General features: G+C 73.6%; 1 protein-coding gene across 7 annotated transcripts in view; it reads right to left on the minus strand.

The window, feature by feature from the left end:
* The window catches only part of PLEC (plectin), a 67,341-nt gene that overhangs the window by 23,906 nt on the left and 20,377 nt on the right, over positions 1–23,058 (minus strand). For 3 of the 7 annotated variants that reach the window (XM_082317465.1, XM_082317463.1, XM_082317469.1), the window contains 11 exons: positions 9,313–9,374; positions 7,649–7,738; positions 5,380–5,457; positions 5,178–5,270; positions 4,707–4,873; positions 3,151–3,266; positions 2,919–3,025; positions 2,724–2,843; positions 1,855–1,950; positions 1,314–1,441; positions 98–191 (listed from right to left, as the gene is read on the minus strand). In XM_082317465.1, coding sequence (XP_082173591.1) covers positions 98–191; positions 1,314–1,441; positions 1,855–1,950; positions 2,724–2,843; positions 2,919–3,025; positions 3,151–3,266; positions 4,707–4,873; positions 5,178–5,270; positions 5,380–5,457; positions 7,649–7,738; positions 9,313–9,374 — 1,151 coding nt within the window. Of the gene's footprint in view, positions 1–97; positions 192–1,313; positions 1,442–1,854; positions 1,951–2,723; positions 2,844–2,918; positions 3,026–3,150; positions 3,267–4,706; positions 4,874–5,177; positions 5,271–5,379; positions 5,458–7,648; positions 7,739–9,312; positions 9,375–11,977; positions 12,110–17,516; positions 17,649–19,405; positions 19,888–22,833; positions 22,981–23,058 lie in introns of those variants that run through there. The other 4 variants (XM_082317467.1, XM_082317464.1, XM_082317468.1 and 1 more) reach the window with 4 other exon arrangements.

The following is a 23,058-nucleotide window of genomic DNA, read 5'->3' on the forward strand; positions in this document are numbered from 1 at the left end:
CGGGGCACGGTCAGGGGCACGGTCAGGGGCACAGTCAGGGCCCCGCGCACCGCCTGGCCCCCTCCGCCGTGCCCCCGCGGCCGGAGCCGCTGCTCACCGACTGTAGCAGGGTGTCAGCCTGGTTGAGCTGCTCCTCGCAGAGCCCCGACTCCATCTGCAGCTTGCTGACGATGCGCTGCAGCCGCTCCAGCCTGCATGGGGAGACGGCGCGGCTGGGGTCAGCATGCGGGCACCGATCCCGTCCACGCACGGGATGGGTCCGGCCCCATGGGGCACCGATCCCTTCCACGCATGGCATGGGTCCTGTCCCTGCACAGCACAGATCCTGCCCATGCACAGCATGAATCCCATCCCCGCCTGGCACAGATCCTGTCTATGCACAGCACAGATCCTGACCATGCAAGGCACAGATCCTGCCCCACGTGGTATGGATCTCATGCATGCATAGCACGGATCCCATTCCTGCACAGCATGGATCCTGTCCCTGCACACCCAGCAGGAACTTTGTTCCAGCACAGATCCTGTACGTTCATGGCACGGATCCCATCCCCTGCACAGCACGGATCGCATTCCCTGCACAGCACGGGTCCTGTCCATGCACAGCCCAGATCCCGCCCCACACAGCACGGATCCGTCCCAGCACACCCAGCAGGGACTCTGGGCCAGCCCAGCTCTGATCCCGCCCCCGCAGACCCGGATCCGATCCCTGCCCAGGCGAGGAGCCCCATCCCGCTCCCTGTCCCGCTCCCCATCCCCAGCCCGCTCCCCGTCCCACTCCCCGTCCTGCTCCCCATCCCGCTCCCCATTCCCATCCCGCTCCCGCTCCCGCCCGCCCGCGGGCAGAGCTCCAGCCCCACCCTGCGCTGGCTTCCCTCTCGCCTGCCTGGCCCCGCTGCCCTCTCCTGCCTGCGCTGCCAGCCCTGGCCTCGCTCCCTCCTGTGCTGCCAGCCCTGGCGAGGCCTGGTCTCCCCTGCTGCGGTGCGAGCCCCCCGGTGGGATGGGGCGCAGAGCCGGCGGCAGGGCAGAGCCCAGCCCGCGGCACAGCCACCAGCACCCGGCTGCAGTGCCGTGCCGCGCTCAGGGCCTGCGGCTGCGCTGGCTTCCCGGAGAATGGCAATGACTCATGCACAGTGCGGTTCCATCGCCGGCGGGACAGGGGGGGCCGGGACACCCCACCCCACCCCGGCCCAGCCCAACGGCTTGGCTGCGTGGAAGGGGACGCGGGTGCCAACCCAGCTCCAGCCGCCCCGGCGCCGCGCATGGACCCAGCAGCCCCCGCCGCCCCGGCCGGTGCCCCCGCCCACGGCACTCGCCTCTCGAACTCGGCCCGCAGCAGCTTCTCCCGCTCCAGGACGGCCACGTGCAGCTTGCCCCATTCCTTCTCCACGTCCAGCGGGTGGTACCCGGGGGGCACCTTCAGCTGCCCGGACTGCACAGCGCCCTGCACCCCCCGGGCTGGTCAGACCACCAGCCCCGGGACCCCCATGCCACTGGCAGGGGGTGGGCAGGGCCGAGCCGGCGGAAGGCATCAGCCCCAGCCGTGGGTGCCACGTCTCAGCTGCTCCGCGCCGGAGGCAAAGCCTCATGGGAGCCACGAGACGGGAGAGGCACGGGATGGCCTCCGCCCCGACACGGACGTGGCAGGGCACGCCGAGGAATGCTGCAGGACCCCCAGCACCCTGGGACCCTCAGACCCCCCAGCACCCTGGGACCCCCAGCCCCTTGGGACTCTCAGAGCCCCGGGACCCCTGGCCCCTCAGGATTCCAGCCCCCCGGGACCCCCAGCTCCTCAGAACCTCAGCCTCCCGGGACCCCCAGCCCTCCCGGGCACGGCCGGTGGCGGGTGCCGCTCACCTCCAGGGACTGGAAGATGGCCTTGGAGCGGTTCTTGTCGGCCTCTTTGGCCGGGAGCTCCGTCTCCTTGAACTTCAGGAACTGGCGCCAGAGGATCTGCCAAGGGAGGGTGCCGCTAAGGCAGGCAGCACGGACCCCCGGGTGCCGCGACCCCCCACTGCGGGCACGGGCCGGGGGCTGGGACCCCTCTGCCTGCCAGACGCCTCTGCCTGCCAGGCTGCCTGTCCTGGCAGCCCGTCCCCGCCGCTGCGGGCGCAGGGGCTATGGGGGGGTGCAGCTGGGGCCGGCTGTGCAGGGGCCAGGGGCGGGAGGGGGCAGCTCAGGCGATCCCCCCTCCTCCATTTTCCATGCGTGCGGAGCTGGCGGGAAGGAAAGGGCCGGGCGGGGAACTGGTGTTTGCCACCAGTGACTCACACGGAGCATGGAAAGAGTGAATCAGAGGGGCCCTCCCTGCCTGGGGCGCCCCAGCTCTGCTGCGGCATGGCCACCTGCTCCCCAGCCCCTCCTGGCTGGCCCCGGCACCAAGCCCCCCAGCCCCACAGTCCCCCAGGGCCCGGCGGCACGGAGCCAGCCAGGGCTGGGACCGGCAGCGGGCGCAGGGACAGGCGGTGCTGTGCCTGCGGCCGGGTCTCCCTGTTCCCTGCGGAGCCGCGCAGCCCCGAGGCCGGCATGAGCTTGAAGTGCGGCAGGGCTGGGCGCATGGCGGCCCGGGGTTGCCTGCACCGGGAGGACTTGCCGCGGCATGAGCCAGCCCACGGCTGGGCCGCCGGCCAGCTGGGTCACCACCAAGCACCTCCCCGGGCACTGGCACAGCTCACCGGGGCCTTTCATCCCCTGCCAGCCCCGCGGCACCATCCCGGCTCCCTTACCTCGATCTCCTCGTAGCTGGCGGGGAAGCGGCGCTCCTCGAAGAGGATGGTGTGCTGGCGGATCCACTGCAGCAGCAGCGTCACCACCTCGTAGTACTCCTGCCAGCGCAGCTGCAGCTCCTGGGCAGAGGGAAGCGCGTGGGTCCGGGCGCCCGCAGCGGGGGGAGGCCGACGCTCCCCGGCCCCCAGACTTACATTGGCCTTGACGCCGTCCTGCACCTCGGGCACGCGGGGCATGGCGTCGTAGAGCGAGGAGACGTAGGTGATGATGGACTTCTCGTCTGGCTGAGGCACATCCACGTCTGCGGAGAGGGAGGGCGGTCGGGCGGGGGGATACGGGACCCCGGGTGGGGAGCGATGGGGGCTCTGCAGGGTGGCCCCCCCACCATGACGCTGTCCCCTCGCAGCCGCGTCCCCCTGCCTGTACCTTCAGGGTCCAGCAGGCGCGTCACCCCCAGGTCCCGCTCGGCCACGGTGAAGGCCTGGTCCAGGTTCTCCAGGTTGCTCTGGCGGTACACCCGGTTCATGTCGATCAGCATGGGCCTGCGGGCAGCGGGGATGGGTCAGCAGGGGTCCCGCCGGGAACCCCGCAGCAGCTGGGGGCAGGGTCCACGCCGGTGGCCGCCCTCCCGCCGAACCTGGCAGACGGCAGGGCCGGGGACCGCAGGCAGCGCCCTCTGCCCACCCTGCCCACGGCACAGGTTTCTGGCAGGCATTGGGTGCCAGTTGTTTGGAGAAACCCCAGGGACGGAGGGTCCACAGCTGCCTGCGCTGCCTGCACCTCTGCCGAGCCACCCCGCACACCCACACCAGCAGCTGGTGAGACCCCTGCACCCGGCCCACGGGCACCGGGAGCCAGGGACACCCTGACGGCCCCGAGCACGGACCCCGGAGCAGGCAGTGCCCCCGTGTCCCCGTGGGGCAGGCAGACACCCCAGCCCGCCATGGGGCAGGCAGCAGCCCCAGCCCCCCCAGCCCGGCAGGGGGTCCCGGCCCCCGGCCCAGCCCAGTGCCTACAGCTCCCTGAGGCGCAGGCTGTGCTGGATGGAGTAGAAGGAGCCGCTGACGCCGGGGACCGCTGAGCACTCAGGGACGTCTTCGCAGACCATCACCACCCCGTTCTCCACCCCCGGCAGAGCCCGCGCTGAGCTCGCCGCGTTGCGGCGCCGCGGTTGCTTCTTGGCCCGATACCACCCGCTCCGCTCCATGGCGGGACCGAGGTCGGTGCGGCAGTCGGTGAGCTCCTGCCGCGGCAGCGGCTTGGTGCAGAGTGCGGCACAGCGTGGTGCAGCACGGTGCGGGTGCCTCCTCCCACCCTGCACGGGCGCGGCACGCCTGCACGTACTTGCGCTCCCCAAAGGCGTGCGGCAGCCCCAGCTGGGCCCGCGGGGGCCTGCCTGCCTACGCCCCGGCACGCCGTGGAGGGCACGGCACCCGCCGCCCGGGGGGGTCAGCGTCCACCTGCCCACGCAGGCAGCAGGCCGGCAGGTCAGGCAGGAGCGTGGGAAGGCGGCTAAGCCACACGGCTCCCTGTGCCGCCATGGCGCTGCCAGCATGGGCTGATGGGCTGGGACTTGTCGAGAGCACGTGCCTGCATTGCCCCAAAGCAGGATCGGTGCGGCTGGCCTCGCCGGCGGCTGGTCCCAGCGAGCACGCGCCTGCCCCGTGCACGGCTCGGCCCGGCATCACCCTGCACCGCCAGCCAAGTCCTGCCAGCACCGGACCCAGGTCCTCCATGGCCCCAGGGGCTGCTCTCACCACCACGGGGGCCAGGAGCCCCTGCTCCCCCAGGAGCCCCAGCCAGGGGACGGTTGTGCCAAGGGAGGCTCGGTGCCACAGGACAGGGCCGGTGGTGCCGGGTCCCTGCCAAGGAGACGGGAGCTCTGTGCCTGCAGACAGGTACGGCACTGCCCGCCCCAGCCAGCCCAGCGCGTTGCCCCGACACACAGCAGCAAGGAGCAGACCTGGCTCTGCTCCACCTACTTGTGCCGGTGGATGATGGCGTTGAAGAGGCGCCCGTCCCGCCAGCTGGTGGTGAAGTTGTCGCAGCGCAGGCCCTGGTAGTCCTCCACCATCCGCTGGGACCAGAGCAGCAGCTTCTCCTTGGCCGTCATGTCTTCCGACTGCCCCGTCACCTGGATGTCCGAGATCTGCCGGGACAGGGGGGTTACGCCGGGCCATCCGCCGGCTCCCACCATGCACGGGCGCGCTCGAGCCGTGGCAGCTGCCACCTTCACCACAGCCTCTGCCGGCGATGCCCCAGCCCCACCACTGCTCTGCTCCTGCCCCACGCAGGGACCAAACCTGCACCAGGGACCCCTGCAGCGGTGCAGAGCCCCAGCCTCCCGGCACTGCCGGCACCGCTGCCACCACCCCCAGTCCCACCACGGCCACATTCCCCCCAGGCCGCAGCACAGCATGTGCCTGTGCCGGACCCCAGGGCTCTGGGCTCACCTGGAAGTGGAGGATGATGGTCCAGATGAGCCCCAGCGTCAGCTTGGGGTTGCCATCGGCAATGTCATCGTTGCGGATGTTGACCAGTTTCACCTGCGAGGCCAAGGCACACAGCGGCTGCAGCGAGGGCAGGGAGCAGGCCCCAGCCCCGGGGGTCCCCGAGGGGTCCCGCCAGCCCGGCAGCGCCGTGATCCCCCCTTACCTGGCGATGCTTCAGGTAGTTGAGGGCGATCTGCACGTTCTGCAGCTTGTGGAAGCGCATCCTGCCCTTCTCCCGGGGCTGCGGGGAGAGCGAGGGGTGATGAGCTGCGGCCCCCACCCGACTCGGCCCCGCCGGGACCCGGCCCCGCCACCCCCCGGCTCACCCATGCACGCGAGGGATGCTCAGCACTGAGCACCACGGCCCACGCCCATGCACCGACCCGGCCCCTCCCAGCGCCGCACATGCCGATGCCACACGCCCTCCGCACTTTGTCCCCACCGGGGAGGGGACGATCCTCGCCTCTCCCATCGCAAAGCCACCGGCTGGGGCCAACCCAGCCCAAACTGATCTAGCCCTGGCGGGGCCACACTGCCCACGCGGTGCCAGGGCCACCGGCTGCCGTGCCACGGGAAGCCAAGCGCCAGGCGCAGTGCAAGAGGAGCACCCGCTGCACCCCTGCGCGGCAGCCCTGCTCCCCACGGCGTCCATCGCGGGGGCCCAGCCCCTCCCCACGCCACCCCGCTGAGCACAGCCCCTGCCCAAAATGCGGCAGCTGCCTGTGCAGGCAGGACAGGCAAGAGCAGTGCAGGCCCCGGGCACCCCATTGCCGCAGGGAGCTGGTGCCGGGACCGGGGCCGGTACCCCCTCCCACCACGCATGGGCATTGCAGCCGCTGCCCGGGGAAGCTCTGCCGAGCCGGTTGCGGCCAAGGTGCCACCGCGCCCCACGCCCCATGCCCCGGTCCAGGCAGCGCCCGTGCAGGAGGGAGCGGGCAGCACGGACCTGCCAGGAAATCCTCTGCCCGTCCCGCGGGGCTGTGGGCAGGAAGCGCTGCCGGACCAAACAATGGCGAGCGCAGCTGGCCTTGCCACCGTGTCCTGCACCCACGCTTCCTCGGCCGCGCAGCAGTGCCAGCCCCACGGCACAGGCACGGCACAGCCCTGCTCTGCCCCTACTTGTGGCATCCCAGCAGCACCGCTCGTCCTGCCCTCGCCAGCTCACCGCAGCCTGTCCTGCCCGCGCGGATGCGGCGGGGCCGTGCTGGAGGTGGCACGCAGCTCCCTGGCACGCGCTGGTCTTGCCCCGCGGCAGGGACCAGGCACCGCCGTGCTGGGCGACCCCCCCAGCAGGAACCTGCCCACCCCTGTGGGACCCTGGCAGGGGTCCCCTGGGCAGCCCCCCTGGGCAGCTCCTGCCTGGACAGACCCCCCCGGATGCACTGACGCTCCACTGGCAGCAGCTGTGCCCAGCCTCGGCCGGGGAGACCCTGAGCCCCCCACATGCCGCTCAGCGACAGACCAGGGTCTCTTCCACCCCAGAGCCATGGGGCACGAGGGAAATGCAGCCAGTCGGGGCAGGGTCCAGCCCCGGCGTGAGAGCCAGGGGGGTCAGCGGCCACAGCGTCATCCCCCTCGCCGGGTGCCCTGGGACCTCCAGCAGCCCCGAGGAGCCGGGGGGCTGGATGGCACGTCTGGCTGCAGTGCCAGAAGCTGCAGCCCAGCTCCGGCCCCATGGGAGTCCCGGCCCCGTGGGAGTCCCAGCCCCGTGGCACCACTCCTGGTGATGCCATGCTCCTATCTCGCCGCTGCAGGCGAGGCCCAGTGCAGGGAAACCCGCCCTAGCCGCTGCTTGGCCTCGGTTGCCCTGGCTGCCCCCGCTGCCGGAGCACCCTGGGGTGCTGACGCGCCTCCCCCCGGCACAGCACGCAGTGACACCTCTCCTCCGCACCCGCACCGGGACGGGATGGTGCAGCTGCACCAGTGGCGGAGCGTCTCCCGGTTGCCACGGCAGACACTTGCCACGCAGGGCCATGCGGAGAGCAAACGGCAGAACCACTCACCAACCGCAAGTTCCTGATCACGTCGCGCTCCCTCGGCTGCCCGGCCAGAGCAGTGCAAAGAGAGGAAGGAGGCAAAGGCCAGAGGGGGACGGTCAGGGCAGACCCGCCGACAGGAGCCCAGCGCAGAGAAGCAGAGAGTTCACCAAAGCAAAGAGACGTCCGGGCGTTAGAGGCCGCGGTGGGGCCAGGGGGGGCTGCGGAATGGAGGGGGGCGGCCGTGCTGGCGGGGCTCGGGGCACTCCGGCACAGTGCCGGGTGGCTCTCTGGGATGGGACCGAAGCTGGGAGACAGGCCAAGCAGGAGAGGGGTGGGAGGCAGATGCGGGAAGCAGAGGATGGGAGGGCCAGCAGCCGGGGTTGCCGGCACGCGGAGCCGGCGCGGGGGAGCGGGACGGCAGCGGTGCGGCAGCGGGGTCGGCGCGGCACCTACCAGCGTGTCCCCCGAGAGCACCTCCAGCAGCGAGATGAGGTTGTGTCCATCCCGCAGGTCCTCGTAGAGATCGTTGACATGACGCTGCGCCTGCGGGGACGGGGATGGTGTTATGGGGGTGCCGGGGGGCAGCCGTGCCTTGCAGAGCCCCCCCTCTCCTGCCCCCTGCCCCACGCCAGCTGGCACCGAAATAGGGCAGCCGGGCCAGGAGCCCAGTGACACCCACCCCCGCGCAGCAGGTGCTCACACACGTCCCCAAGCACAGCCCGGTGCCCCCAATGCCGTGCCCCCCCCACCAGCACACACGGGTAGCTCCCCCCATGCCCCACAGAGCGGCAGCGGGGCCAGGTCCGGCATTGCTCCGCTACGTGCAGGGACCCGCTGCCCACCATGCCGGCAGCCATGGGGTGGTTCACCCGCTGCCCACCATGCTGGCAGCCGCAGAGTGGTTCACCCGCTGCCCGCCATGCTGGCAGCCGAGGGGGGTCGGACCCCCTGCCCGCCATGCAGGCGGCCACGGGGTCAGGCCCCGGTACGGGGAAAGGTTGGTGTGAGAAGAGAAAGAGCGTGGAGGGGGCAGCCGGAGAGGGAGAGACCTACCTCTGCTCGCCAGTGCTGCGCAGGGAGAGGCAGAGAGAAGAGAGAAAGGTTAGGAGAGGCAGCAGAGAGGAGACAGCCCCGGGGTGGGCAGGGGGCGGCTGGGACCTGCCCCAGGCAGCGGCACCCCGTGGCGGCACTGATGCCGTGGCACCGATGCCGCAGGGCCGGGTGCCCAGCATGCAGGGACACGTCCGCGCGCAGGGGCCGGGGAGACGTCTCGGTGCGTGCCAGGCGCTGACGTGGGGTTCTGCCCGCCACGCGGCAGGGACAGGCACCGGCACGCTGGCGGGGCCCTGGGGGGGTTCGGCTGGGCGCGTGGCACGGGCGGCACGGGGAAGGAGCGGGGAGAGAGGAACGGCTGGAGACAGGAGAGCGGGACAGGACAGGAGGGTGAGGGGCAGGCGCTGCCGAGTGCGGGCAGCACGGGGGGCATGGCCCCCCCGGGGAAGGCAGGAAGGGTGCGGACACCCCCATGCCCAAAGGAAGCCGCGGCACTGCCGGGGCAGAGGGGTTGTGGGCAGCGGGCCTGGCAGAGCTGCCAGGCTCCGTGGCATCAAAGCCTGCGAAAGGTCCCCTTGTGCCCGGGGCCAGAGCACCATCCCCTCCCGGAGCCAGCGCGGCGCTTCCCGGCGCGCGTGGGAGGGAGCGGCCGGCAGCTCCCGGCCTGGCCCGACGCCTGGCAAGGCCACGGGACAGCACAGCCCCCCGGCACGGCTGGGCAGGGGAAGCAGGGAGGCAGGGCCGGCAGCCCCTGCGAGGGCCCCGGCACTGCCCCCAGCCCCGCTGCAGGCCGGAGCAGAGCCCCCACCACAGGGGCAGCCGAGCAGCCTCGACCGCTGCCCACCCGCTGCCGAGGCGGCAGGAGCACTGGCACAGGCAGCCGGGAGAGGCTGTGCCCGCACAGCGCTGCTGGGGGCCTCCGCTGCCCACGTCCTGCGGTGCTCTGCCACGCTGGCGTGGCCGGGACCCGGCTGGGGATGCTCAGGTGCTGCCGCCGGCACAGCCACCCCGGGACTTTCCGCCGGGATGGCCAGGGGTCTGCGGGAGGCGGCGTGCGCCCGTACCTTGATGAGGTGCTTGTTGACCCATTTGGTGAAGGTTTTCTTCTGGACCCGGTCTCGCTCATCTGCAAGAGAAGAGAAAGCAGGGTGAGCGGGCGGCGGGGGGGTTCCCAGCGCGGCGGGGGTGCCGGCGGTGGCACAGCTGGCGGGATCGCCGGCAGAGGAAACGATGAGCCAACCGCTCTGGGGAGCCACGGTGAGTCACGGGGCGTGCAAGGGGAAGGAAACAGTTAATGTGGATCGGCCCCTGCGTGCCTGCACCACCGCAGCCCCAGCAACGCTGAGCCGTGCCCGCAAGGCGCGATGCCTGGAGCGGAACGGGGGGGCCCAGCCCTGCCCCGAGCCCCCGGTTCCACGGAGCCGCCCCAGCACAACCCCAGGCGCTGGGTGCATGGCCCGGGATGGGGCCGAGCCCCCGGGTAGTCTGCGCCGACGCAGCCCCAAGCGCGGCGCGTTCACCCCAAGCGAGACGTCTACGGGATCAGGACGAGCCCACGGGGCGTCTGCCTCAGCACAGCCCCGGGCGCTGCGCATTCCCCCTGCGTGGGACGTGTCTGGGGTGGGGATGAGCCCAGGGAGCCGCCCCAGCGCAGCCCCAGGCACCTTCGCCCAAAGCAACGCACGTACGGGGCTGGGGCCGAGCCCACGGGGAGCCTGCGCCCACGCAGCCCCGAGCGCCGCCCGTGCAGCCCCGGCCGTGGGTGTCCGGGGTGGGGCTGAGCCCACGGAGAGTCTGCCTCAGCGCAGCCCCAGGCACGGCACGTTCACCCCGAGTGGGACGAGACCGCGGGCTGTCTGCCCCGGCACAGGCCCCAGCGCGGTGCGCGCGGCCCGAGTGGGACGGGGCTGAGCCCACGGGCTGTCTGCCTCGGCACAGGCCCCGGCGCGGTGCGCGCGGCCCGAGTGGGACGGGGCTGAGCCCACGGGCTGTCTGCCCCGGCACAGGCCCCGGCGCGGTGCGCACAGCCCGCGTGGGACGGGTACGGGGTGGGGATGCACCAACACAGCCCCAGGCTGCACATTCGCCCCAAGTGGGACGTGTCTGGGGTGGGGCTGAGCCCACAGGTTGTCTGCCCCGGCACAGCCCGGGTGCCAACGGCACAGCCCCAGCCCCAGCCGTTGCCGTAGCCATCGGGGCAGACCCGGCTGCTGCTCCCGGCTGCCCGAGCGCTGCTCTGTGGGGTGAGGAGAGGCTGGGGGGCTGCCCAGCCCCGTCCCTGGGGCGGCTCCTCCGGGGGCACCCGCAGGGACCCCCAAGGCCCCGTCGCAGGGTGACGGCCCCAGCGGCCATCCCGTCCGCTCCCGCGGGCAGCTGCAGGCAGAGCCCCGGGACTCCCCGCGGGGCTGCCCGCGCTGCAGGCAGGGTGTCCCCCGCGGGCAGGCATGGCTGCGGGGCCGCTGAGTCACGGGCACTCCCTGCCCGCTGCCCTGTCATTAGGGGATGGGGACGGCTGACGCACCCGGGCTGGGCACCCGGGCTGGCACTGCCCGCAGCCAGGCGGCCCCGCCCCGCGCCCCAGCCCCTCCGCTAACGAGCACCCATCCCGTGCATCCCGCTAACGAGCACCCACCCTGCCATCCCCGCTCCCTATGGGGGGCAGCTCGCCCTGCTCCCCTCCAGGCCCTGAGCGTTGCCGCCAAGCCCAGGACGGCCGGTGCCAGGCCAGACCAGACCAGCGCCAAGGAGGGTTTGGTGGCAGAAGCAGACACCCTGGGCACACAGGGCAATGCCACCGGCCCCATGGCCGCCCCTCCGCAATGTCCCCCCTGCCCCTTCCACAGCGATCCGGCGGGGCCGGGGTGGTGCGTGCCGCGTCTTGCCCCACCGGAGCGTGCCGGGATCTGCCCACGCAGCGCCCAGCGCCCCATGGCCGGCGCCCGGCCCAGCCCACGCCCGCCTTTGCTGGGTGAGCACAGCCGGGAGCACCAGGCACCCCGGCCCCATGGGACCCACGGGCGGCTCGGCGGCGGGGCCGGGGCGCGTCGGGCAGGGAAGCGAGGGCCGGGGAGCGGCAGCGGCGCGGGAGGAAGGAAGGAAGCGTGGGGCACGCTCGCCCGGTGGGTTCATGCACACCGAGGGGGGAGCGCTCCCGCACCGCGCGCCCTGGCAGGACCCGCACCCAAAAAGTCCTCGACAGCCAGGTGAGCCCCAGCCGGCAGCGCCCACCCCGCCGCAGGCAGAGCGAGGGGGCCGTGGCCACGCCGCAGGCAGGACGGGCAGGGCGTGGGAGGAAGTGCTCGCGCCCGCCGCAGGCAGGGCTGGCAGGCAGCGCCAGCGCCCGGCACTGAGACGGCATGGATGGAGACAGGCACCGGCGTGGGACACGGGGACCCCGCGCCCCCACTGCCCGGCTGCGGGGGGCTCTTGGGCCTGGCCCCAGTGACCAGCTCCAGCCCCACAGTGCTGCCCCATAGCCCGCCCGGGGACACCGCCCCAGCGCGGGGGTCTGCCCCATAGCCCGCCTGGGGACACCGCCCCAGCGTGAGGGTCTGCCCCATAGCCCGCCCGGGGACACCGCCCCAGCGCGGGGGTCTGCCCTGGTGCGGGGTGCGGGGACCAGCCCCCTGTGCTGCAGGACGGGGCCCACACGGGTGCGACGGCAGGGCAGCCCCACGGAGGGCAGCCACCACGCCCCACGCCGTCCCCACTGCCGCAGGATCCCGCTACCTTTCTTGCCCTCGGAGGCCCTCAGCACGGCCAGGTAGAGGTTGTCCTCCGAGCCCGTCCTCTGCGCCAGAGACAGACCCTCCTCTTGGCTGTGCAGCCGCTGCCGGGACATGGTGGCCGCCGCTGCCCGCGCTGAGGCTGAGCACCGATGCAGCTCGGCTCGCCTCCCGCTCTGCCAGCGCTGCCAGCCCGGTCCCTGCCGAAGCCTCCTCCCGCTGAGGTGTGGGGCGGCCCCAGGGAGGAGACTGGGGTTCCCCTCCCTCCCTCCCCACGCCCGGGCACGGATCCTGCCCACAGGAAACCTCTCCGAGCCCACGGCTCTGCTTAACCCTTCCCTCCCCGGGAGCCGCCCGGGGCAACGGGGATGGGGCGGGGATCCCACGCACCCGCCCAGGGGGACCCTGCAGCACCCCCGGGGGAGCCGGCACCCCCGGCCCCACGCCCTGGGGCCTCGGGACCCCCAGCTCTGCAAACCTGGCGGCTTTGGGACCCCCAGCCCCATGCCCTGGGGCTGCAGGACCCCTGGTCCCTACACCCCGGGGCCTCAGGACCCCCAGGTTTCCAAGCCCAGGGGGTTTGGGACCCCCAGCCCCACACCCCGGGGCTGCAGGACCCCTGGTCCCTACACCCCGGGGCCTCAGGACCCCCAGGTTTCCAAGCCCAGGAGGCTCAGGACCCCCGGGATCACAAGCTCAGGACACCCCATCCCAGTGCTCAGGGTTCTTGGGACACCCCCATCCCCATGCTCAGGGACCGCAGCCCCCCCAGTCCCCGAGCCCCCAGCTGGGACCTCCAAGAGCCCCCAGGCCCTGTCCCCAGGGGTCTTGGCACCACTCGGTTCCTGAGTCCAGGGTCCTCAAGACCCCCCAGCCCCACGCCCCGGAGCCGTAGGACCCCGGGTCCCCACAACCTGGGCGCTCAGGACCCCCGGGTTCGCAAGCCCTGGTCCCAGGTCCCATGCACGGGGGGGCTCAAAGCCCCAGTGCCCCGCCCAGGGGGTTCGGGCTCCCGATCCCCGCAGCTGCAGGACCCCAGGCCGGGGGCTGAGACCCGCGGACCCCCCGGGCTGCGAGATGCCGTCCCCACACCCACGCCGCCTCCGGGAGCCAGGCCAGGCTCCTCCGCCCCAGCCGGCGCTGCCGGCGATGCATTCCAGGCGCTCCTGTGCCGCCTCTGGCACGGCCGGACCCACGCCGCCCGCCAGCGGGCCTGCTCCCGGACGAGCACCCCGGGAGAGCACCCCACACCCCGGGCGCAGCCGAGCCCCCAGTGCCAAGACCCCCACCCCTGTGCCCCACGGGCATCCATGGGGCGCTCACATGGGACGGGGGCACAGGCAGCGCTGGCATGGGATGCCGGGAGGAATCCCCCTCCCCAGGGGTGCACCACGGAGCATCTCCCGGTGCGCGTCACGCTGCCTGGTGACACCGCCAGCCGGGGCGGGAGCCCACGGCCGCTCTGCTCCCTGCCATCCGCACCCCACTGCTCAGGGACCTCAGGGTGGCCCAGGGACCCCGGGGTGGCACGGGGACTTTGGGATGGCACGGGGACCTCGGGGTGGCATGGGGACCCCAGGGTGGCACGGGGCCAGCAGCCCTGCCTGTGGCACCCGCGGCACCCACGTCATCCATCACAGGGGTGCAGGCAGCAGGGGAAAGTGCAGCCGCAGGCACCCCGAGCGCCACCAGCCAGGCCCGGCCCCGCACAGAGGCCAGTGCCCTCGCTCTGCACACGCAGTGCCAGTGCCGACGCCGACAGGCGAAGCCTGACCCTTGCATGGAGTCCAAGGGACGCGGGGGCCGGCGCATCGTCCCGCCATGACTCACAGCCCGATCGGCGCGCCCTGCCCGAGGCTCCGGCGCGGCGAGCGGCGCCATGGGGAGCGCCCGCCAGCACCCACCTCTGCCGGCAGCGGGGGCTGCCGGGGGCTCAGCCCTGCCCGGCCTCGGCCACGCTGGCAGCGAGCGGCTGGGCTGTGGGAGCCGGGGCACAGGGCTGCAGAGCCGGGTGGCACAGGGGTCGGCAGGGTTTGGGATGCGTGGTGAGCCTGGGGCAGAGGGGGTCCTGCTCCAGACAGGGGGGTCTGACGCCACAGCCCCTCCTGGGTTTGCAGGAGATCCCTCCTCACCCTCGCGTGCCTTTGCCAGGGACGGCGCCGGCAGAGGAAGCCATGCAGCACGAGGAGCACAGCCCCGGGTCCGGGATCCCCCCAAGCAGCCGGAGGGCAGCGTGGGGCAGGGGGGGCTGCGGACAGGCAGGCCTGGCAGGGGCCGGGCTGCGGGCAGAGGCTGCCCGCTGCCGGGAAGGAGGCAGCCCGGCACAGGCAGCGCCACTCTGCCGGCCCGCTGCCCGCTGGGGCAGGGCCAGGGCGGCCGCCGAGGAACGCGGGCAGCCACGGGCTCCACACGCACATGTTCTGCCGAGAGCACATCTGGTGCAGAGCACATCTGGCACGCGGAGCTGTGGCGGCAGGAGCCCCGCTGACGCCCGTGCACGTCAGAGGGCAGGGACGTACCGGAGCTACAGCTCACCGCACCGTGGCCGGCACATGGGCACCAGCACCAGGACAAGGGGCGATGGCGTTGCCGACGGGGCAACGCGGGGCAGGAGAGGGGCCGGGGCGACAGCGCTCCCGGGGCGGCGACGCCGGGCGGCACCGTGCCAAGCCGGTGGCGCCTCGCGCTCCCTTGTGCTCCTCCACCTGTGCCTGGGCGCTGGCACGGCAGGGCCGGGGCTGGCACCGCGCTGACACACTGCTGGCTGAGCTGCTCCACTTCCATCTGCGCAGACGGACGTGCCGCACCGGTGCTGGCTCTAGAGGGATCCGGACGGCACGGCCGAGAGCTCTCCCTGCTGCAGTGGTGAACCTACAGGGCTGTGGCCTTGATGGGCACCGCAGCAGCCGCCGGCATCGCTCCCGCCGTGGCCCCATCCAGCACGACACCGGCAGCCCAGGCACTGCACGGCGGCAGAACGGCAAGACCCGAGCGGCGCAGGCTGCCGGCGAGGGCCGGACAGGAGGCAGGAGGCATCGCCAGCTCCAGCACACCCTGGCACGGCCAGCGCTTCCCAGGGTGAGGCACCGGGGTGGACCCCCCCCAGCCCGTGCTCGGTCAGGCAGCGGCCACCAGCGGCCCCCCCACAGCCCCGGCACCCACGGCCCCCAGCCGGTGACAGCCCCGCAGCCTTGCACAGGCCCCACTGGTGTCCCCGGCACTGCCTCAGCTCCTGGCAGAGCCGAGCCGCCGCGGTTGCCGGATCCCGGTCGGCGTCCTGGGGACAGCCACCGTGCTCAGCGCAGGGACATGGGCTCCTCTCCCCGCCGCCGCTGGCAGGAGGCACCGGGGGCCCACGGGCAGGCCGGCGGGCAGCGTGGGAGGGGACGCGGCGGCGCGGGCGCTTTGAAGATCTGAGCAGGCGGAAGCCCGGGCGCAGCCCCTGGGACAGGCAGGGCTCCCAGCGCAGGCAGCTGCCAGCCCGGCCAGGCCGGACGGGCAGGAGCTGCCTCAGCCTTCGGCTCTGAGGCCCCGCGGGTGCCGGCACCCAGCCGGGCTGGCCCGGCTCCCTCCCACGGCATCTCCCCACCGGCCGGGAGCAGGCAGGGGCTGCGGCACCCACTGGGGCCGACTACCCTCGGCGCCTGTCCCAGCGGCAGGACCGCAGGCTGCCCCCCCAAACCTCCAGCCCCCAGAGCTCGCCAGCGCAGCGGGGTCGGCACCAGCCTCTGTGGGCAACGGGACAGCGAGGGGCTCCGCGGGAGCACCCAGGGACCCCGCCGAGCACCGGCACACGCCGTCCAGCTTCTTCCCCTCTGCACCCTGGCACCCTCTCCCCCGCCGCACCCATGCCCCCCAGCACCCAGCGCCTCTCTCCCCACTGCACCCAAGCACCCCTCGCCCCTGCTCCCTGCTGCAACCAGACCCCCCTGCCCCTGCACCAGCGCCAGGCTCCCCCCGTGCACCGCGACGGGCAGCTCCCCTGCCTGCACCAGCTGCCTGCGGGCAGGAAACGGGCGCTGCCACCAGACGGCTGCCAGCACCCAATGCCGCAGGGGGATTACCGGCACGGCCGAGGGCGGGAGGCCCCTGCCAGCCCCGCAGCCCTGCACCCGCCGCCGCCTGCGCACTTGGCACAGGCAGCTGGCGGGAAGGAGCTCCGCGCCCCGCCGAGCTGATGCGACGCGCCCCAACCGGGAAGACGAGGTCTGGAGCGTGGAGGCAACGAAAGCGCCGCGAAACGCCGTGGGCGCTTCCCGCCGGCGGCCCGGGAGGAACCCGGCTGCACCCGGGGGTGGGGGGGACCCCGAGCCGGTCCCACCGGGAGCCTCCCTCCCGACAGGGAAGCCACGGCCGCGTGCAGGGATGCTGGCAGGGCACCGAGGGCCGCGAACACCCGGCACTGGGGTCTCGGTGCCACCGCCTGGGTCACCTTGCGGTGACACAGGTGGGGCGGCCTCACACCGGCAGGACAGCGCTGGCAGGGCCAGCCCGGCCCCGGGCACCGCAGCGGGGCGCCGATGGGGGCCGGGGTGTCTGCGCAGGGGTCCGCCGGCGCGCCGAGGGTCACCGCAGCCCAGCGAGGTGCAGGACCCCCCCATCGGTGTGTGGAGGGGGCATGGGCAGCCACGCGTGCACAGACACACGCAGAGGCGTGCCAGCACGCACCCCCCCCCCGCGCACACGTGCAAGTACCCGTGGGCCGGCACACGCCTGGCACACACTCGGCCACCGGCATGCACACGGACGGGCACACACACAGGGTGCACACACGTGTGCAGGGGCACAAACACATGCGCACGACACGCAGGCCCCGGCACACGTGGACAGGCACACGCGTGGGGGATGCACACAGGGGCACAGGCAGGCGTGCACTGGCACACGCGTCCTGGCACACGCGCCTGCACGCACGCACGCAGCCCCCCCGCAGCGCACGGGCACACGCGGCCGCGGCCCCGTCCCCCCCCCGACCCCCCAGCTCCGGCTTAAGCTTTGCTCAGCTCAGCTCAACTCGGCTCAGCTGGGCTTGGCTCGGCTCAGCTGGGCTCAGCTCAACTCGACTCAGCTGGGCTCGGCTCGGCTCGGCTCAGCTCAGCTCAGCTGGGCTCGGCTCGGCTCAGCTGGGCTCGGCTCGGCTCGGCTCAGCTCAGCTCGGCTCGGCTCAGCTCAGCTCAGCCGGGCTCGGCTCGGCTCGGCTCGGCTCAGCTCAGCTCAGCTCAGCTCGGCTCAGCCGGGCTCGGCTCAGCTCAGCCAGGCTCGGCTCAGCCAGGCTCGGCTCAGCTCAGCTCAGCTCAGCCCGGCTGCCGGGGGCGGGGCTCTCAGGCCAGGCCCCGCCCCCCCACCTCCCCCGCCCCCCCCCGTCCCGGGGCTCCCGCCCGTCCCCGGGGTCCCCCTCGTCCCGCAGCGGCCCCGGTTCCCCACCCCCCCCCCCCGTCCCGGCAGCGACTCCCGGCCCGGGCCCCCCCGGCGCAGCGCCCCCGGTGCCGGCTCCCCCCCGCCCCGCTCCCGGTGCCGCCCCGCTCCCGGTGCCGCTCCCCACGCACCGGCGCAGCAGAGCCGGGCGCTCAGGTACCGCCGCCGCTCGGGCTCGGAGCCGCCGCTCAGCCAGGCCCCGGCGGCGCTGCCCGCCATGCTCGCTCCGCGCCCGGCGGCACCGACGGGACGGGACGGGACGGGACGGGACGGGAAACGGGGCCCGAGCCGGTCCCGCCCCCGCCGCCGCCGCCGCCCCGTCCCGCCCCCGGGCGGCCCCCGCCCCGCCGGCCGCCGCGGACGCGTCTGCCCCCGCACCCCGGCACCCCGCACCCCGGCACCCCCGGGACCCCCGGGACCCCGCACCCCCCGCGGCGGGACCAACTCTCCTCCCGCTCCGGGGACCCCGGCGCTGGGGACCCTGCGCCCCACGCAGCCAGCGCCCGGCCCTCCTTCCCCTGCACCCCTTCCCCTGCACCCCTTCCCCTCTGCACCCCTGCACTCCCTCCCCTGCACCCCTTCCCCTCTGCACCCCTGCACTCCCTCCCCTGCACCCCTGCACCCCTTCCCCTCTGCACCCCTTCCCCAGCACCCCTGCACCCCTTCCCCTGCACCCCTTCCCCTCTGCACCCCTGCACTCCCTCCCCTGCACCCCTGCACCCCTTCCCCTCTGCACCCCTTCCCCAGCACCCCTGCAACCCTTCCCCTGCACCCCTTCCCCTCTGCACCCCTGCACTCCCTCCCCTGCACCCCTGCACCCCTTCCCCTCTGCACCCCTTCCCCAGCACCCCTGCACCCCTTCCCCTGCACCCCTTCCCCTCTGCACCCCTTCCCCTGCACCCCTGCACCCCTTTCCCTGCACCCCTTCCCCTTTGCACCCCTTCCCCTCCACCCCTGAAACCCCTCCTCTCTGCACCCCTGCAACCCCTCCCCTGCACCCCTTCCCCTCTGCACCCCTCCCTTCTGCACCCCTTCCCCTATGCACCCCTTCCCTCTGCACCCCTGCAACCCCTCCCCTTCCCCTCTGCACCCCCTCCCCTCTGCACCCCTTCTCCTGCACCCCTTCTCCTACACCACTGCACCCCTCCCCTCTGCACCCCTCCCCTCTGCACCCCTTCCCCTGCACCCCCTCCCCTTCCCCTCTGCACCCCCTCCCTTCTGCACCCCCTCCCCTGCACCCAGCGCCTTTCCCCCCACTGTACCCAGCCCCCCCCGGCCCCCCCGGCCCTGCTCCCAGCTGCACTCCCTGCACCCCACACCCCTGCCCCCCCATGCACCCCCCTGCCCGGGCAAGGCAGGGGCACCAGCCCCCTCCCTCCCGCCGCTGCAGGCAGCGCTGGGCCCCCCAGCACCCCGCTCCTGCGAGCCGGGGGCCGCTGCCCCCGCGCCTTCCCCAGCCTCGCGCAGCCCACGGGAGCCCCCCGTCACTGCAGCCGCGGGGCTCCCCGACATCTCCAGCACCCGCGTCCCGACGCCCTCCCCGCACACAGAGCTCCCGGGGCGGGAGGGGAGCAGGCTCTGCCCCGGCTGCCTGCCCCAGCACCCATCCCTGCCCGGCGTCATCCCCCTGCCTCGGGCCCGTGGGTGCCGCAGACCCGGCGAGGCCGCAGTGGGGAGCGGGGCAGCCACGGCGGGAGGCTCCCGCAGGGCCCCCGTGCAGAGGGGAGCCCGCAGCGCGTTTCTCCAGTGGATCCCCGCGGCACTGACCCCCCCCAGGGAGCTGTCGGGACTCCCTGCACCGGCACTCGCGCAGCAGCTGGCACCCCGTGCCGCGTCCGACAGATCCCCGGCCCCGGTGCCGCCCGGGGTGTCCGGCTGCAGCCCCCCCGGCACACACAGGGCAAGCACCATGGGCAAGCAGAGCCGTGCCGGGAAAGAGCCTCCCATGGGGACGGGGGTCCCGGGGATGCCACCGCGGGGGCACCCCATGCCGGGGCCCCGGCACGCGTGGGACACCTGCCTCCTCGCCCGCAGCAGCAGCAGCAGCAGCAGCAGAGCTCGAACAGCATGGCTCCGTCCCGGCAGGGCCCTGGCTCCGGCTCCCACCGCTCCGCTCGGCGTTTGGCCGCATCTGGAGGGGAGCCGTGCTGCGGCCGGTGACTCAGACAGCCCACGGCCTCTGCCAGGCCCAGCTCTTCCTGCTCCCGGCCCCGCTCCCGGCCAGGGATGGAGCCCACGCCCGGGGCGCTCCGCTGGAACCCCCTCTGTGCCGGAGCAGCGTGGGCAGAGCGTGGCTGCCAGCCAGGCCAAGCGGGAGCAGAGCGGGGGCTCGGGGCACAGGCATGGGCACAGGCGTGGGCACAGGCATGGACCACGGGGCACGGGCGTGGGCATGGCATGGGATCCCCCGGCAGGGAGAAGCCCAGGCGGTTTGGGGTCTGCCGCAGCCCCTGGCAGCACCCTGGGTGCCGGGGAGGTACCGGAGCTCAGCACATCCCCACCAGCCTGCGCCCCCCGGGGTGCGGGGGGGTCTCGTGTCAAAACCCAGCGGTGGCGCAACCCAGACGGGACACGCCAGGCCGGCGGCGAGTGCCCAGGCGTGGGGGCTGGGCACGGCGCGGCACGGCACGGTGCCATCCCACGGCTCTGCCCCACGGCGCAGCGTCCCATCTGTGCTGCGGAGATAAGGAGCTGGGGGGGAACGGAGAGGGCTGGGACGGGGCGATTAGCGCCTGGCGAGCAGGAAACGCTGCCTGGAACCCGGACACGTTTCCCTTGGGATGTGCGTGCCGCTCCCACAGCATTTGCCATGGCCAAGCCACGTTTGCCATGGCTGGCCCCCAGCCACCAGGCAGCGTGGCCCGAGGGGGAGCCCCTCGAATGCAGGCAGAACATGGAGGGCGTGGGGCAGCGCCGGGAAGAGCTGCGCCATGCCGGCGTGGGGCCGTGCCGGGGGGCCCGGCTGCTGCCAGCCGCGGCCCCAAGCCACAGCCCGGCTGTTTCCCGCGAAGCCGGTGAGTCACCGGCCAGGCTGCAGCCGGCAGCAGCATCCGACCCCCCCGGCCCCCGGCCTGGCACAGCCGGAACCACCAGCGCGGTGGAAAAGCTGAGTGGAGCGGACGGGGGGGGGCAGTGGACGGGGGGTTCCCAAACCTCTGGGGGCCTCCCCCGCCCACCGCTGCCGCCGCCACGTCTCTGGCCAGATTCTGGCAGCCTTGGAAACCAGAGTGGGGCCCAAACAAACAGCCGGCATCCTGCTGCCAAAACAGCTCGCGCTGCTGCCACCGAAACCGGCCGGCTCTGCCGCCGCCAACCCACTGCGCTCTGCTGCAGCCACCGTGCCACACACCCCGGATCTCCCCCCACAACCCATCTGCAGCCCCGAACCCAGCACCGTTCAGGGTTCCTGCTCCATCCTGGCCCCACAGCACCGGGGGGGGCCGCGCCGGGGGGGTCTGGCCTCGCCTGGGGACGGGCGTCCCTGCTTGGGGCACGGGGAGCGGGGGCACCGCGCCCGCGGCAGCACCCCATGCTGTCCTGGAGCACCCTCCCGGGGACCCCGGGCTGCAGGGCAGGGATGGACCCCCCCCACGGCCAGGTGCAGCTGCAGGCCCGGCCAGGGATGAGGATGGAGAAACCGGACACGAGCACCAGCTGGGCCACGGTGCCCAGGGTAAACGCCCGCCCGACACTGTGCCGAAACTGCAACCGAGAGCAGCCAGGTGCAGCGCCGGGCAGCCCCGCGCGGGCACCGAGGCAGTCCCCTCGCCCCCCGCGTATTCCAGGAGCGATGCTCAAAAATAAACCCCTCTCACCGCCCCACGTCCCCGGCCGCTGGCCACCCACTGCACCGCCACGCCGCGGCATGGGGACCACGGGTGGAAAACCCCTCCGAGCCCGGGAGGGACCGGGGAGGCACAGAACCGGGCAGGGCTGAGCGCGGGCAGGGCTGCCGGAGCCCCCCGGGACTCGGGGGGATCATGGCACGGCGCGGCACGGCGCGGCACGGCGCAGCGGGGATGATGGGCCGGGGCAGGTGTGACCTTGGGGGTGCCCTTCGGACAGCCCTGGGCAGGCGCCAGGGACAGCGGCCCCCCCAGCGGGGAGCAGCCCGGGGCTCCTGTCAAGGTGCCCTGCCCGCCTTATCTGGCAGCCAGGCTGGCTGCAGGCAGCGGCACAGGCAGGCCAGGCCTCTCGCTGCCGGGGCGGCTGCAGCATCTCCCACCGGCGCAGCTCACCGCGGCAAGCGGGAGCGTGCGGCTGCGGTTTCCCGAGCTTGGCTGCCATGGTGGAGGGGGCCGGGGCCGTCCTGGAGCAGGCAGCACGAAGCAGGCAGCACGAAGCAGGCAGCGTGACAGCTCCCAATGCCGCGCACAGATCGACGGAAACCGCAGCCAACGCCCTGGAAAGCGCTGGGGGGGGGGCCGGGACCACAGCGGCTCGCCCCACGGCCGCCAGCGTCGCGGCGGACACGGATGTGGCCCTGGCGGGAGGGATGCACGTGGCCGCGGCCACCCTGGCTCTGGGCGCGAGGGGTCTGGTGGGACCCCAGGACGCGGGGCCGGCGGCAAGCTCCAAGCGGGCTGTGTGGGGATCCCCGGCACTCGGCCACAGCCGCGCTCCAACCGCAGTCCCAACTGGCCCGGCCGCAGCCAGCCCAGCCCTTCTGCGGCACAAGCATGCCGCACCGCGGGCAGCCCCTGCCTGCACCCCTGCAGCAGGCAGCTTTGCCCCTCTGCCATCGCTCGCCCCGAGTTTTGGGGGGGGGACGCTGCCCATGGGCGGCAGCCGCCGGCACCGAGGTGAAGACAATGGCGTGGGGCTCCACAAACCCACAAAATCCCCTGCCCGCATCGGCAGCTGCCCGAACGCCAGCCAGCCCTGCCCGTCTTTCCCGCAAGGACACGCATCCCTGCCAATGCCGGCATCCGCACCGACGCTCCCGCCGGCAGCCGGCCAGGCGAGCCAGCGCTCGGCGGTGTCCCTCTCCGTCCCCCACCGTCCCTCCTGTCACCAGATCCCTGTCCCCAAAAATATTTGACGCCTTCACGCCTCGGGAAAACACCTGCTGCTCCCCCCCCAGGCAGGGAGATTTCGGCTGTCGGACACCCAAAAATGATGGGGAAGGGGGCTGGGGATGCTGGGGGGGGGCTTGGGCAGCAGCCCTCCCCGGCGTGGGTGCGTCGAGGGGGCTGCTGCTGGGACCCCCACTCCTAATAGTGTCAGGGTGGGGGGGTGGCGCTGAGTCACCGTGGGTACCAGGATGGTCCGCATCCCCCACGCCAGGCGGGTCCCCCCTAAAAGCCCCCCCCAACCATCGGGGCAGCCGGTCCCTCCCCCCCTCCTCCTCCTCCTCCTCCTCCTCCTCTTCCCCCCCCCTCCCCAGCAGGGATGGGCGGGGCGAGGGGCCGAGCCGAGCCGAGCCGAGCCGAGCCGAGCCGAACTCACCTGCATCCCCCGGTTCGGCGCGCCGCCGCCAGTACCAGACCAGGGCGAGGGATGCTGCGTGTCCCACCGCCACCAGCGAAGGGAAGAGGGAACCGGTGTCCTCCATGGGGACACGGCTCGGCTCGGCACGGCTCGGCTCGGCTCGGCTCGACGGGGCAGGGACGCGCCAGCGCCCGCCCCCCCGGGGCAGCTCCCGCTCCGCCTTAACCCCTCCCGGTCCGCGGC

Source organism: Platalea leucorodia (genome assembly GCF_965183815.1).
Source record: "Platalea leucorodia genome assembly, chromosome: 1".
NCBI classification, from domain to species: Eukaryota; Metazoa; Chordata; class Aves; order Pelecaniformes; family Threskiornithidae; genus Platalea; species Platalea leucorodia.